Here is a 16536-nt window from a genome sequence, read left to right as displayed (position 1 = left end):
TACAACCAGCTAAGTGCAAATAAGTATTCACTAAATAAATTCAAAGCAAAACTAGATAATCTGGTAAACAAAGAGGACAAGTTTTTTATTGGCTGGATCAGCTGAAAAATCAGGGAGGGGGCCAAGGGGGGGGGAATATCACTCAGGGACAAATTAATTCCCTCTTGTTCATAACACTCCCTTGAATACGACATTACTTTGGGTAAAGATGAAAGAAAAGCTTAATTTAACTCATAATTAAAAAAACAATTTACACAACTAGCACTCCATCATTATTTCTAATTTTCATGAAATTGCATCAAACATGACTGCGGAGGACAAACAACCTTAAATTTCAGAAAGGGGAAATGACATCTCTTCACTGTTGCTCTTTGTTCACTTTAAGGTACAGAGAACTTGAATATATTTCCGAGAATTACTTAAATGTCACAGTTACTTTTCACTGTGGCATTGTGCTATTGCTGTTTCCAAGGATCCATAAATTTTGACAATCCACACTGCGAAATGCTGCTGGATTCAAAAGGCGTGCGTTAAATGTTGACTCTTAGCACCCTTGAAAATTAAGCTGACTATTCTTTACAACTCTAAACAACAGGTTAGACCTGCGGTTTCAAGATCTGACATTTTACAGTGCTAGCCATAACAGTTTCAAGAACTCTTACACAACGGGAAATTTCTTGAAGAATACTTGATCAGTTTGAACTTCAATAGGCTGTACGTAAGCGATCACCTAAGAAATGCAGTGAGAAGCTTGTCATACTACTATAAGCTATAGTCTTTATACTTTCTCGTGTGTAGTTACTTCACACAAATGGCTCAACATTTCACCAACAAACTTTGGCCGAATAGAGAATATTTCATGTACTACTGAGCTGGAAAATCCCGCTAACGTGTTGCATGTACACAGTTAGAAGGCCACATCACTGTTATTTTCCTCATAGCATTTTGTTATAGGAAATAACTTTACATCAGAGAAAAGTCAATTGAAACTTGCCATTATAATGAACATGTCTGATAAAATAAAAGTTATTTATTACCGTTATTTCCTGCAATTGATTAAGAGATCTTAATCATCTGGAAATCATTCCCCTGGTTCACGTGTGTGCCTGAAATCTTCCTGACCTTCCTTCAAAATGCCCACTGCTATCTTTTAACTTTCCTTTCTGGAAATGACTAAAGAAACTAAGAAGTTTTATTCACTGCAGAATAAACAAAGTCCACCTTATCAACATATTCTTGAAGGAGGACTGCATAATTCAGTCCTTCCTTTAAAAGCTGAGCTGGCTGTTTAGGGAAATTTGCTCCTTTTCTCACAAAGTAACTAGAAAAGGCAAAATTAGACATTGCAGACTGATGGATACTTTTTTTTTGCCACGGATTATCATTAGGTAAACAATTAGTGACCTTCCAGAGCAACTAGGCACTTCTTTTAAGAGCAACACTTGCCTTTACATAATCTCAGATAACGTGACTCCAAGCTAGTCGTCTGCTCGTGTCATTAAGCAGTTACATGTCGGTCACACATGACCTGACAATTAGGTACCTTGCAAATATTTCTTCTTTTCCTGAAATATGTGCTTTTCTGAGTATGAGTCAGGACACAGACTAGATCTTATATATTTTCAGAAAAAACCTGACATATATTTTAGGGAAATCTTATGGTAATTGTAAGAAACAGAGCTCTGGGAAAAAAGCGCCCTAAAATCTAGAAGTTGTTCCAGTATATAATAAGCCCTGTATCTAAGCACAAGGCACATTTGCAAGTCTTTTCACCTTTGTAAGAGAGGTTCACAAGGGGAGACTGCTATTACTCGCTGTTTGCAGCGAGCAGTGCCTGGGAGTCCCAGGCATGCGCCAGCGTTTGGTGCTGCTGAGAAGAGGAGGAATGATTTCAGTCCTCAGAGTCATAAGCCATTTCTGCACAGATCAATTGTTTGCAACAGTTTGACACCTTCTTTCATAATGAGACCAAACACACTTATCGAGCACCTTCCAGACGTTATCGATCCAAAGGCGGCAGCAGGACTTACCCACAGAAGGCGCGTGCCTGCAGCCTGGGCTGCAGGGCAAACTGCTTTGTTCCCATCCACACGCTGCAGCAATTAGGGCTCAAAGAAAGGACTAGGAAAACTGATTTCTACAAGTCAAACTATCTATTACCTTTCTGCTAATGTTACCAACAAGGAGGTTGATTCCAGCAGCTCTGTCTCCTGATTACTGGTGGAAGCCATTGATTTATGTTTGACGTGCTACTAAATAGCTACGGGTTGTCTACGTTCAAGGTAAGACTTTCTAAGACAACTAAATGAACTGGATTCCTTGCTTCTGCTGAGCTTGTTGGAAAAACGTACGACTTGTGTGTTGCTAGCACAGGCTGAAGCAGAACCATTGCCTTTGAAAGGTTCAACCACCTCTTAATGTTTCAATAGCATCTTCACATTTCTCCTGAACAAAAATTAGTTTTTTAATTAAGATTTTACTGGATACAGTTCTCATTTTCCCATTTAACCTCCTTCCCTGCCAGTTTTGTTACTCTGGTGTCGTTGTAACTTGTTCTTAACTACCGTAACAAACCCCCACTCCGCAAATCCCCCCAAATCCCCACCCTGTCAGAGGAAGGTACAATGTAATCACCACTGCTTGTTTATGAGGTAATACAGTCCCTTCCTATGATGAAGGGAGAATGGAAGTAGCACTTGAGATGTTCTTCATCACCAGCTCAAACACACCTAACAGGGTGTCTTCTGCCAGGTGTCCATAGGACTCTGTCTACAGACCAAGAAGCCTACCACTGGGAACGGAGAAAGGCAGCAGTCAGCGCCCAGGCAGAACTGGAAAAGGGAACCGTTTGTTGCTGTGGTCTCCCTGCGCGTTGCCAAAGAGGGGACAGTGGGACACCCCTGGCACCCAAGGAAATCCACTCTAACGTACAGGAGAAGGAGTCTCTCACTCTCTACAGAGAGAGGGACAGAAAATCTCCCCACGCTTAAAGGAAAATTATCAATAGGCAGAAAAAGAACAGATGAGAAAGCTTCCCTTACATAGTCACAAACTAATCCACAGCTTTGCTTTAGATGTCCTTCTAGCCCCAAGACTATTACTTTCTTCCGGAATATTCTCACATTTATATTTTACTAACAAACATCAATAGAAAGAAATAATTTCAAAGATTAATTACAACTTGATGTCTGTAAGTCCATACATATTTCTGCAAGAATGTTACATGCACTTTTCTACATTTCAGCTCTTAGCAGGTCCCATCTAACCAATGCTGTTCAAATCCTGAATTTCTTGGGAAGAAGTATTCCCAAACGTAAACAAAAGTTTGAGAAAACTAGGAGGAAAAAGAAAGTATCTGTGTGAGGGAAATCACAATTTTTACTTACCCTGCCAAGCAATAGGTAGTGAGTTTTCCAATGCTGGCATCTTTCATGCAAAATGAAGTTCTAATTTTCAACTAGAAATGTAGTTACCTACCCCTTTTAAAAAGTGACACATTCATTCCCGAACTTACAAGGCCAGGAATTAGCAAAATACACAGGCTTTGGTGAATAAAATTAAGTCATTTTACATTATCCCAGTTGTGGGTGAAAGCAAGACTCAAATAAACCAAACATGAATTTACCTGAAAACAAGGCAAGCCTGCAGAAAAAAAAGGCCCAGTTATCCAAGTAGTGCCACGAACTTCAAGCAAACATTTCTACTGCCAAAACCAGAAGTTGTTCACATACAGAAACCCACTCGAAGTAGCAATATTCACCTGTAGAAGTATGAGCACCCCCTGACTGTGTTGTGAGTGAAGTGTTCCTGAGTCTTCTCGTTCCCAAAGTCCTCCAAGGGGTCTGACCACAGGATGTCACACATAGGTCCATATGCAGGTGGTTCCTTGAATCGATCTAACTAAGAAAAATAGGAGACAAAGAAATACTAACTTCTTTCAACTATGTATCACAGAAATACTGAAGCAAAGTTACTATTTTTCATTCCATGGGTTGGCAAACAAAGACCCAAAGCAATTTATTTTTCATCTTTGGGTTGCTCTCAGCTTTAAAGCAACGGATTTTGAATAACACTAAAACACTCCTTGCTAACACTGACAAAAAGGAGAAGGAATAGATAAAACTGAAAGCTGAGAGATACAGTGGATTCCCATTCTGTGTGAATTTTTGTGTCCAATTTTTTTCCTTTTTCTGCTGGTTTTTTTTGCAAGCATTTCAGTGGACAAGAGAGAAGATGGTACTTCTGTATTCTGTGATTTTTCAAACATGGCACTCAATTTATGTGAGTGAGGCACCTCAAGAAAAAAATACAATAGTTATGTCAAAGCAAGTTCCCATTTTGATTTAAATACATTTTCACAAAAAATTGTATTTAAATACCAAGACAAAACCTCTGCATTACAGCATCTTGCCATGACATTCTTGCTGGTCTCATAACCTTAATCCTAATTAAGCAGCTAAAAAATCCTTTCTGCCTGACTATTGGTATTTAAAAAATCAAATTATATAGAATCATACTGCAAATAAGACAAAGTATAGCAAAATAGGGAATTATTAAAAAGCAGTATCCCTCTGCAAGAACTCAATATAATAACACCCTTTGTTAAGATGGCTGTGTGAATCAGGCTTGAAGTCCAAAATGTTCCCTACTCTGACCTGAAAGATCAAACAGTGATTTAGTACCATGCCTAACATAATTCCCCCCTGCAAAAAAAAAAAAAAATTTCAAAGAGAAAGAATTGGTTTTATAAGTTTTAAAAAGTTTTAATGAGACCTCTACAATGTTACCTTTGCGTCCTTGTCATGAAATATTCACAGCATACCTACACTTCTGACTTATTTCTGCCCTCTACCAATTAATGCTTTTGTAACTATAATTCATTTAAATTAAATAACAATTCATAAATATGCACAACCAATTCCTGCTGACTGCCAAAGATGAATAAACCTGCTGGGAGGGGGGGAGTGAAGATGTTAACGACCGTAATCTAGAATCTGAGAGCTGAACAGTTTTACTCTGCCATTACATTGTTGCGAAGCCAGCTAATTTTTAGGCAGAGAATATTTTTGCTTAATGAGATAGTGAACTCTTACCTCAAAACCAAAACTTTACATTCAGTAATTTTTAAAAGTGCAGTTAATATCTCAATCTAATTGCTTTTAAATGAAAACATGCAATTAGTGGTTCAAGTTTGTTTTGGTTTTGTTTTGTTTGTTTTTTTTAACATATTAGTTTCTTAGTAGGCTAGAAATTAACCTCAGAATATAATTTATCTTTTAGTAACTTCAAAACTCAGAAGCACATATCCATGTTTGCAAGTCTCAAACTGCAAGCAAGAACTAAGGAAATCTTTTCTGCTGGAAACGCTAACAGTGAAAGGTTTAAGTATTTCCCGTTAGAAATATTAACTGAGCTCTCTTTTACAAAACACCTGAAAAAAATAAATCCTTGATAACATGCAACAACACTGGATTATGTGAAGAAACTGTCTGACATCACTGTTCACTGAACTTTTGTGAGATTTATAAGAAACTTCTCAGAACACAAGAGTTTCACACAAGCTTCAGCTTACTAAGCCTCGCTTAGAGAATTTGCTAGGCACTCAAGTGCAGTACTATTAAAAATGTGGCAGGACCTATTCATAATGGAGCTCTTGACTCTTCTTAAAATAATAAAGCTGTTTTGTCTATATTCATTGCAATCACACCATACTTTTTTATTATATGTTTTAAGTGAGGTTTTTCTAGAGCAATTTTCATCTCTTCTCCAAGAAAGGGCAGAAAGCCTAGCAAGGCGCAAGGAATCACCACATGGTGTGCTTACATCGTGCTCATAGGTAATACTTAAAAATTAATGCTATGCGTTCATTTGCTCCTAAATACTTACATACCTAACACATCTATTTTTTTTAGAACGCAAAAATGATAAATCCTTTGTGGATGCTGGTGATTTCTTCACCTCAATAACATAGGACTAATTGCAGCAATTCCTTTTACATTCTATTAAAAAAAAACTTTAAAAGGTGATAATGTCAACATCGATGTCAAAATGACGTACAAGCATCTTACACAAATGAACGACAGAGAGAAAGGATTCAAGTTTTAGTTGCTGGCGATTAACTGTTCACTTATTAGGCCTGAGCACTATTCACACTTACTTTTCTGATGTCATCTAAGGTGTTGATCTCTGGAGACAAGCCACCGTGTACACACAGGAATTGTTGGTTCATCAGAGCAGCCAAGGGAAGGCAGTCGAAGGCATCCATGCAGGCATCATATACACGTTCTGAGTATTTGATTTTACCTTTTAAAGATTAAGATGGTATCAGAATACGTCATCAATATTTAAGATGAAAAAAGAAATTAGGATGCTGCTTAATATCTCAACCTTGCTCCTCACTGCTCTCTCTTGCCCTGAGGACTGTACCAAAGTTTGCTTCATGCAAAAAATTCTTTAGTATTATTGTTATTCACTGCTGGAAAAATTCTTCAGATTCTGAAGTGAAGCTAAAAAGGTTTTCACAAGTTTATTATATTTTTCTAAAAACCTGTAAATAAACAATTTAATGTATCATTATAGCCTGCCACGAAATCTATACGGCAAGCCTTAAAAAGTCTGCTGAATGGTTATCATCCGCTACGTTATCACTCAATATACTGTCTATGAAGTAATCAGAATTTTAGCCCAGTCCCTTATAATTAATTATCTACAGAAATGTCATTATGAAATGAACGAGGTGGTACAATGAAGCTGAAATGTTAATTTACCAATACGTGTATTAAACTCAGTAAACCATGAAGCCTTTGAGCCAATTAACATTTCCTTTATCCCTGACGCTAAAAAGGGAACACAGACTTGTGGCAATAGCTTCAGCTTACAGTGCCACAGGAAAAAAAAAAAAAAGCTTCATTGTGCAGGTGAAGGTCTACATCTAATGAGCTTCTATGTGTCACTGTGTCCTTTCTTGCAAAACAGAAAGGAATTCCTATAAAAAGAGCCTATCAAAAAGTTTAAGCCTAGTTACAGGGTAAACGTGAAAACGCTATACTTAAAGGAAAAAAAAAAAACCAGCAAAAAACCCCACATTAACATTCCTTGCATTTTTCCACTGCTGCAGATGAGACCCGGTGAGATGCCACCTCCTCCACTAGTGGCCGGGGACCTGCCGCAGAGGTGCCCGAGCTGGGTGCCGGCAGGCTCCCACTGCCAGGCCGGTGCGCGGGGCAGCAACCCGGCAGCGTTTACCGAGAGCGTCCAGGCCCGGGCGGCCCTGCGGCAGCCCCGGGCTGCTTCCCAGGCCAGGCGGGCAAGCTGAAGCGTCTTGCTACCGGCAGCACCAAGTGACGACCCCCCCCCCGGCTTGTACGGATGGCCAGCCGCTACCTACCGGCGGGGCGGGGCGGGGGGGGAATGTCTAACACCTTCCTTTCTTCACCACTGAGACGCCCTCCCCAGCCCCTGCAAGACGACTGCCCTCTCAGGGAACAGTGGTTACAATTTAAAATCAATAATAGCTAACACGAAAATTACATTTAAAAAATGACTGAGGGTAAACAAGTATAAAACGCTCACAAAGTAACAAATCAAGTTGTTGAAAAGAGAGTGAAGAGGAGGGAGGTTAAGGTAGACTTACATTCTTGCTTAAATGTGAAATACTCTGTTAAATGTCTACATTCATGATTCCCACGAAGTAAAAACAGTGTTTTGGGGTAAAGGATTTTCAAGGCCCACAAGTACAGCACACACTGCAAATCAGAAACAAGAAAGAGAAATATAATTCATAATTAATGACGTACTTCAACCACCACGCTCCCCCAAAAACGCAGAAGGAGGATTCGGTGTGAAACATTTATTCTCAGTAGGTTAACTTCACTCTTCATACATTACATGCAAACACTTCTCCATTCTTCAACCTGGACTAGCTGGGACTACTACCAGTATATTCTGACAAACTTCTAGGCTTTTGCTAAGCGGTACCTCCCCGCTCCTCCTGCGTTGCCTTCGGAGGCCCCAGCCGCCCCGAAGGAATCGCCGCGCGTCCCTACAGCGCAGCACGCCCTCTCCGGCCGGCCGGTTCGGCAGAAACCCGCCGGGGAAACAACTTCCCCGGAAGATCTGCATTTCCTGGCTTGAGGAAAAGTTGCCCTAGAACAATTTAACTTACGCTTCAGGAAATAGCTCGGCTTCCAGTATTACAGAGTTTTTACACGAACGCTTGTTCATTTTTCCACTTAACATTGTTCTGTACAAACAACAGAGGAAAACAAAAAATCCACAAAGCTCTTGCATCAAATGAAGTCGCTCCAAAGCTTCTGCAGAACCTTTTATCTTTCCAGAAAATTTCTATTTGAGATGACATTTCTTCTAGACATGTTTTGAAAGATAAAAAAAGACGACTTGGAGAGGCTAACCTCTGCTCAGACCTCTCAAAACCATCCAATTAAAATAGTTGTTTTGGAAACAAAACTGACACAGCAATGATGCCGAAGCATTACAAGACCCTTGATGAATGAGTAGACTTGCAAACTTCATGCAAGATTTATCCTTCATATAAGACGACCCTGCTCAGGTACCCGGCTGACAAACTGACAGCTCCAGGGAAGCCGATGGAAGTAAGAGCCCACCGCTTGTAAGAATGCTGCGGTGGCCTCTCAAATAACGAGCTAGAAAGCTTTCTGAACAATTTCTCCTCCAGCCCTTCTTTTCTTAAATATCTATGAACTGCAAAACTGTTGCACGAGAAAGAAAGGGTGTCAACCCCCCGCTCCTTTTATCTGCAACTACGCCCCAACACTCCCATCTGTTGACAAAAATTATTTATTTACCTTAATAATCAATAGATTGGAAATTCAGAACTTACTCCTAACTGCTATTTCTGCTTGGAGCAGAATCATTAATTTTGTCAATGTAGTGCCTCTAAATTTGTATAATATGAATTCCCTTCTACAACTCAGAATGTCATGATAAACAGAATAATTACGTTAATCATGTCTCAACATTTTGATTTCTGCTCCCCCATTTTCTACACAGTCTAGTCCTTACCTTAAAAAAAAAAAAAGGAAAAAAGATGCAACATTTTTATATTTGTGCTAAACTTCATACTATCCATGAACAATTATATAGCAGTACGGGTTTTATACCACTACTCTTTGTCTCGAATTTATTTATGTGTAAACATCTGGATGCTCTGCCTGCACTTTCTGTTCTTCTAGTCAGGGTCTAGAGCCAGGTGAGAAGAACAGAAAGTAGAAGCAGCATCCTCCAGGACTCGCAAAATTAATTCTTCCCCTTGGAAACGCATGGACAGCCTCGCAGCTCATGCCACCTCTTCCACCTCCCAGGCGCTGCTGCCGCTGCAGGAAAGGAGAAGAGACCTCAGAACGCCAGGCAGATCACATTGGTGTAACCCAGCACGAAATGATGGTGTTAGGTCGTGGGAATTATCTGCTGTGGCTCAAAACATTCACAAAGGGTGTGCCTGGGGAAGGTTTGTTGGAGTTTGCACTGAGACACACGATTTGGATTTGAAGATTGAAATCCTTCAGTGGGGAAGGAAGCCTGGACTTCTCCACATCACCAGTGCAATTCTCCATCTCTTCGACAATGACGTCATCATTCCTCCAAGAATTCCCAGAACCTTCCACTTCTTTGAACTTACTGGCTAATGCAAAAATTTGATGTAAATGTTGTGAGACAAGAAGTTTAAAGTGACGCTTCCATCTGTGCAAGAAAAGTTCCAGTTTTTAAAGTTGTACCGAAGTTAGCTTCGAGCTTCTAATCCTGCCAAAGCACCTTATAATTTAGAAAAGCACAATGATTACTGCTTAGATGAAATGCTTTATTAAAAAGACAAAAAAGAAGGGTGGTTTACATTTCTCTTGTAACTAAGTTTTTCATTTTCATAAAGCCTTGGCAAGATTGAAATGAGCACTTAGGTACTTAAAATATCATCCAGATTTGTGAAGCAGGGAAAATACAGAAAGCTGGAAATGTTATCTTCTTGGCATTTGGTACTTGCTTACAGGTAGATCGCTTTACATTTACTTATCATAGATTTATTTTTTATTTTTTCTATGTTTCCTTTGAAGCACTCATGAGAACCAGACCAAAAAGATAACAGAGAATCAATACAGTCCAGAACGTTCTGTGTTTCCCTGTCATTGTTCAAGTAATGTGAGCCCACCATTCATTCCGTGTTGTTTTCAGTGGTACCATACTGAAGGTTTTGGTGGGGTTTTTTTTAGAATTTTCTCCCTTTTCTGTTCAGTAGTCCGGTGATGTAATATCGTAATAGTAAGGAAGAACTAATTAGCAGGTTGGGGTTTTTTTTCATGCAACTAAACAGCAAATATAAGGGTGACAATTTTTCATGGCTTTTCAACTTACAGTAATTTACATACAAAAAACTTAACGTCCAAACAACATATCATGAGCAAGCATTCTGTTTTTTTTTTTAAACTCTGCTTTGCATATCAAAATTCTTAATGAAGTAAAAAGATTTATAATAAAGTCTCTTTGTCGAGAATCTGAACTTACAGTCTGCAATTATTTGGTAATACTGCTTCCCAACAGCAAAATTTTACAATTTATTTTTCTCGCCTCAACTTTTTCCTCAAGATTATATTATTCATCAAGATTATACTATATATCAGTTCTGCTGTAACTCTGTGTAAAATGTACAGCAGTGGCCTTGCAATCTAGACATCTCTCTGGTATTTTTGGCCTATCTTACTTCATACTATCAAAAAAAAAAAAAAGTTACATCTCTCAAATGCCAGCTATCAAAATACTTACTTGCTCAGTGTCTTTCAGCTGTTGAAATAGCAGATATGTTAAGTTTATAACCAAGAGGTAATCTGCCCACCTCCCAGCTCCCATAACCAAGCTGTTTTCCTGCTGAGGCTCTGGCAGCCTCACAGAATCATTAAGGTTGGAAAAGACCTTTAAGATCATCAAGTCCAAACATCAACCCAACACCACCATGCCCACTGAACCATGTCCTGAAGTGCCACGTCCACACATTTTGAACACTTCCAGCGATGGTGACTCCACCACTGCCCTGGGCAGCCTGTTCCAATGCTTGACCTCTCTCAGCATCAGGAAGGAAAAGGTCTGTACAATTAAGTGCTGCGTAAACCAAAGGCACACATTTTCAAAATGGACATCAGGTTTAACTCCACTGCTGCATGCTGAATTTGAGCCTTTGCACAATTTGACATCCCAGCACCTCCTGAAAAGGCAAGCCACAAGCCCCAGACCTCTTGCACACATCTCAAGTTACGTGCTCAAAACAGAGAACTTTGAAAAATCGTTACCGTTGCCAGTAGATCGCAGCAACACCTGTAACACAAGATGCTCACTTTTGGGTGCTCTTGCACTCATCATGCAAGGGATGCAGCTCGCTCTGGCAGCTGCGCGGCTTTGCATGGGTAACAAAAGATGAACTCTCCCATGAACAAATGACTGATGGCATTGGGCACTTCCCCAGCAGATGAAATCAAGTGTGAATAAACGCAAGGTAATTCACACTCGAAAGGATAATTTGAGCCACGCGTTGCTAAGGTCTCTGCTGATGCTCTGTGAACTGTGGAACAGTATATTGGCATAGCTCCTTCACTCTGTAACCAACACACCCCTCACCTAAATATAAAAATTGCATTACTTTAACTGCATTGAAATAATTATACCATCATAGTACCTAGTACAGGCACAGCTTTCTGAAATGGAGTTACTATCCCAGTGGAAACCATATACCTTTTTACACACGTAACTGCATTCACACTACTGGTATGACTATTTATTAGGGCTTCACTTCAGACACAAATATATCTTGCATCTGTAATCAAAATACTCACAAGAGATGCAGGTTATTGCCACTTCTAAACTACTATCCCTTGAGCACAGGGAAAGAAAACCTTGAACACTACTGAAAATAAAGAAAAAATTATATTGTCTTCAGTAGAACCCAGATTTCATTCTTTTTTTCCCGACTTTGAGGGAATCATCATAAATGATGATCTCTTCTCTTAAGGCTCTGCTGCAGAATAGGGACAACAAGGTAGTGCTACTTGCATCAACCAGATCTTCATGACAACTTACAATCTTTGCCACAACATTTTTGCCAACGTGCTCTTATTTTACCTCTTTGTTGTGCTTCTAAAACCAGTGCTCAGGTACGTACAGGTTGTGTATTTAAAAAGACTACTGCTGTGGAAATAGACTTCCTGTGGAGTAAGAGTGAATCCATTCCTCGTGGTCAGGTTCTCAACTGTTTCTAAAACGTTCAAGAATCTCATTCTGATCATTCATTTTCTGTTTATTTTTTTTTAAACATCTGTTGAATATTCCCAAGCTGCTTTGGGATCTTGTTTTGTCACCTGCATGGTACTTTAGCACCTCTAGACTTCAACTATTGCAAGACTCTCTTCTAGCTAGTCTCCCAGATGATATTATGAAAAGCGATCACCTGCAGAACATTGCTACTTGCCTTATATCCTTCTCTAGTGTTCAGACTGTATTACTCCCATTTCAGCCCTTGGAAGGACCTCAAAATGTCCAAAAAGGAAGGACCTCTTTTTCAACCAAAAAGTGGCTAGAGAATTCTTTTTCTTAAATGTTCCTCTAATTTTTACAGCTAGTACTTTCTAAACAGGTATCCAAGTGCCAGCTCCTGGCTCTCCTCATTGGACCTCACGTCTTGGACCCAGCTGTTTTCTCTGGAGATGGGTCTCAGGGAGATGGAAGCAGTGTGGGGGAAATGGTGCGAGTGACTTCCGGGGCACCGTCCCGTGCTCCCTCCCTGCAGCCAAAAGGGGTTCTTGGCAAGTTGGGGTCTCGCTTGGGGAAGAGCAGGCACAGAACCAGGCAAGCTGCGAAGATGGCTGCGACACAAACAGATGTTCCAGTCTGGGAATGTAATATATAAAAAAAATAACCTGAATTTGCTGAATTACTGAATATTCACAGCTCCAAGGAGGACCGCCCAGCAAAAATGAGATCTTACAAGATGCAAATTCTTGCTACAGAGAAACGTATTTCCTACTGTTACACAAAAGAAAAGGGCAAGGAAATTTAGGATTATTAAGGTATTAGGATCTTCTTTGCTCTGAGAGAAGAGAAAAAAACACTTGACTTCACTGATAAACTATTCATGACCAACCAAAAATATTTTAAATCAAGCTGTTTATTGGGAAACATTAACACACTAGAAAGGAATCTGAAAGGTGTTTATTCTTCCAGTAAAGACCTAGAAAGTGTACAGAGGTTTGAGAGCTCACACAGCTTCATCAGTGTTCACTTCACCCACAGTTTACTAACACAAATTTATTTATATGCAATTCTTTTATTGGGAGAGACCAGTTAATAATTTCGAACAGTTCACTGAGTTCAAAAGCATCTCAAGTGTCAGATGCTTTTTTAATTGATGCAAGGTCCAATGATCAAATTCCAGACTCACTCCAAACACCTTTGTTGTTGCTAGAAATACCACACAAACAGTTTTTCCTCCTGGCAATTGGTTCTTTGTGTTCAGGAAATGAAGATGTACGAATGTTTTGAACCTTAAAACACAACTCCAGCTTTGTTCATTTTGAACGTTGGTTTAATTCTCCATATCTTACCTCTCTGCTCTGTCAAAAATGATCAGTACCTACCTTGTGATATTCAATTGACGTTTAAGCCTGTTTGTTTTTATATGGGATTGAGCTAGAAAATCATTCCAACAGTTCATTTACATAAAATTATTAATGCACTACAGTCGGTATTTACTCTGATTGTAATTTTTCCAAGACTGTGATGAAAAGCAGCCTATATGTATACTCACCCCTACACTGCATGGCATTTATGTCTGCCTTTCAAAAGAGGGTTTTCAGACTCAGGTATAGATTAGTCATTCTTCCTTACAGCCCGTTCCTGCAGAACCACTTATGCTCTAACTATTCTTTGGATTTAAAAATAGCCTTCTGTTTTGATCATTTGGGTTTCTTTTCTCCATGACCATAAAACTTGTTTGAAAGCAAGAGCTGAGGGGCTTCTCCTCTGAAGTCAAAATGCTGGAACAATGCACAAGCACAACAGTGTTATCAGTTACAGAAGCGAGGAAACAAGTGCGCCGCATCAGATATTGCAACTTGCAGACATTTGTTATTCTAAGTGAAGAAATGCTTAGGCTCTGCCAAAAGATCAAATGGAAAAGAAAGTGCAGCTATGGGATACAGATTTGGTCTGTGCCGAGAAATGTCGTCTCATCCTATCTAGAATTTTGACATTTTTGTTTTATCTGTTGTAATTCCTTTATTAGTCTCTCAATCTGCAACCCTTGCTTATAATTAATTTTAAAGACACAAAACACCCCCCCTTCAAACACTGGAGCTAACTCTGGTAAAAATGGAGCACACAGGTGAAGGATTGAGCCCTTAGATCAAACGCTCCATGGGGCAAGGACTGTCATTTCTGCTGAGTGCCTTATACAAACACTTTTCTCTTTTTCCCTCTGCATTATCAAATGCTTTCCACCTACCTTATGCAATTTCTTCCTCTGTTCTTAATGATAATAGCTGACATTATATAGTACCTTTCATCCAGAAGAATCCCAAATGCTTTGCAGCCCACAGACAAGGATTATCTCGCCCACTACCAGAACTCAGTTAGGTCTAGGCTCAATGGTGTCACTTTTACGCTAGATATCACACAGCAATCGAAGAGATTTTTTTTAAAAGCTTATATTACTTGTGATTAGTACCTTGGACCAGCTACTTAATTCTTTTGGAACGACCCCAGAACTGCAATAGTCTTGTGTCTACATAGCAGAAAGGGAAGCCAACAGATGATGGAATAAAGATCATGGTGTAGCTGATGTGGTAGAAGTATGCATTGAGATCAGGCTAGAACAGTTTACCACCATGACTTCTCCAGCACAAAGTACTGGCAAGAGCTGCTGCCTGCTAGATATGCTGAGGGCCCCTTCTCCACCAAAAGCATTCCCCCACAATATGTCAAGTTGCATTCCTCACCATTTTCCTTTTCTTGTCACTACTTAACTGTGCTGAGTTCATGCCTGAATGCATAGCTCTACATCCACATACACTTACGAAACAGAAACTTGCCTTTCCTTTCAAAGGCATTCTTTAATCAAGGTGACAGGTGGGGAGAATCAGTTATGTGACCAAAAAAGTAGTGATCTGAGAACGTTACATAGAAAAAGGAATAATAAAAGCGACAGGTCAGATATTTCCTTGGCACTGGCAGAAGCCAGTACTGCTTCCAGTGAAAAAATAGTGTTCCAGAATGGAAAAACTAAATTCAGAATAGAATTTGCCAAATATGTATGTGCAGGTTGCTAAATGAGTAATTTTAAGGGGCCTTTTCCCCACCCATAAGCTATTTTGCTTTGTGTTACATGGCTCGCTATTGTCTTTAATCAGTAATAGCCCTGGAGTAGATTTTGGCAAACTGTCAGACAAGCACTGGAAAGCTGAAGCAAACCCCCTTGCTCTATTTCTTATATTAATAACATATATAGAAATGAAGACAAATCTCTCCCAGATACAATTTGGCCCTGTCAAAGCCTACAGAAGATACAAACTAGGTTATGGCAACTGAAAAATGGTAGTTCAAGACTGAGCTGCACAACAGTTTAAGCCCATAAAGCTACCCCTGCCACTCCCAACCTTCTCCAAGCGATCCAGCATGGTAATCCACACAGTGATGATTTAGCTCACAGCTCTCCTTGGATCAGAGAAGGGAGGAAGCAGGCATATGTGGCTCAGAAAAACCCTGATCGAAGTGCTGACTTCACTATGAGACTAAATCCCAACTATATTGATTTTTGGCAGGTGGGCAAAAGAACCTTGCGATTCTGAAGTTTGCACTTGGAACAGCATGTTTCTATTTGTAAATGTGCCACCTCCCAAAGATTCTGTTAATATTTTAATTTAAGTTTTAAAGTGAACTAATAAAGCAGAAGTAGGTTTAGAGAATTTGAAGAAACTTCTCTTCATACTATAAACAGAAAACTGGCAAGATGTTCCCTTTTACGAACACATTACCAATAACTCAGCTGTTTGGGATTACATATTTTTATATCAACATGGCAACAGCGTACTACGATGTGGTATGTAGAATGAAACCGCAGTATATGTGTTCTGACATGCTGCCATCTTATCTAGTCACAGACACACAGCCGTGTATCACAGGACCTATACTGCCTCTAACAGATAAAGGGTGTTCTGCCCTGACTCAGAGGGAGTTAAGTCTGAACTTTTCAGAGACAGGAGTCAAGCTGTAGCTTAAAAGCTGCTGCAAGGGTTTCTGACTGACCGTTCAGTGACTACATCAACTATGACTTGGATGAACAAATCCTTTTATTTGATAATTGTGCACCTCATCTGTCAGTTTGCATAACCAAACAGCAACATAGAACAGAAGAAAAATTCCAGTTTGCTTTATGAGCACTGGAACAAAGGATTTGTGCTTGGTATTTGACTCAATTCTAGTCAAAGGTGGGCAGATCGGACAGGACACGGTTTCCTTCGCAAG

At 39.7% G+C, this 16536-nt stretch overlaps 1 protein-coding gene across 4 annotated transcripts in view; it reads right to left on the bottom strand.

The window, feature by feature from the left end:
* Positions 1 to 16536, bottom strand: part of PPP3CA (protein phosphatase 3 catalytic subunit alpha) — a gene marked incomplete at both ends in the record, with an annotated part of 194898 nt that overhangs the window by 41979 nt on the left and 136383 nt on the right. For all 4 annotated transcript variants that reach the window (XM_081999450.1, XM_081999451.1, XM_081999452.1 and 1 more), the window contains 3 exons: positions 3761 to 3900; positions 6158 to 6303; positions 7634 to 7745. In XM_081999450.1, the coding sequence (XP_081855576.1) occupies positions 3761 to 3900; positions 6158 to 6303; positions 7634 to 7745 (398 nt within the window). The remainder of the gene's footprint in view (positions 1 to 3760; positions 3901 to 6157; positions 6304 to 7633; positions 7746 to 16536) is intronic.

Source organism: Phaethon aethereus (genome assembly GCF_964289735.1).
Source record: "Phaethon aethereus genome assembly, chromosome: 4".
NCBI classification, from domain to species: Eukaryota; Metazoa; Chordata; class Aves; order Phaethontiformes; family Phaethontidae; genus Phaethon; species Phaethon aethereus.
Note: the sequence above shows the minus strand (reverse complement) of the source record. Positions and strands in the feature narration are given on the sequence as shown.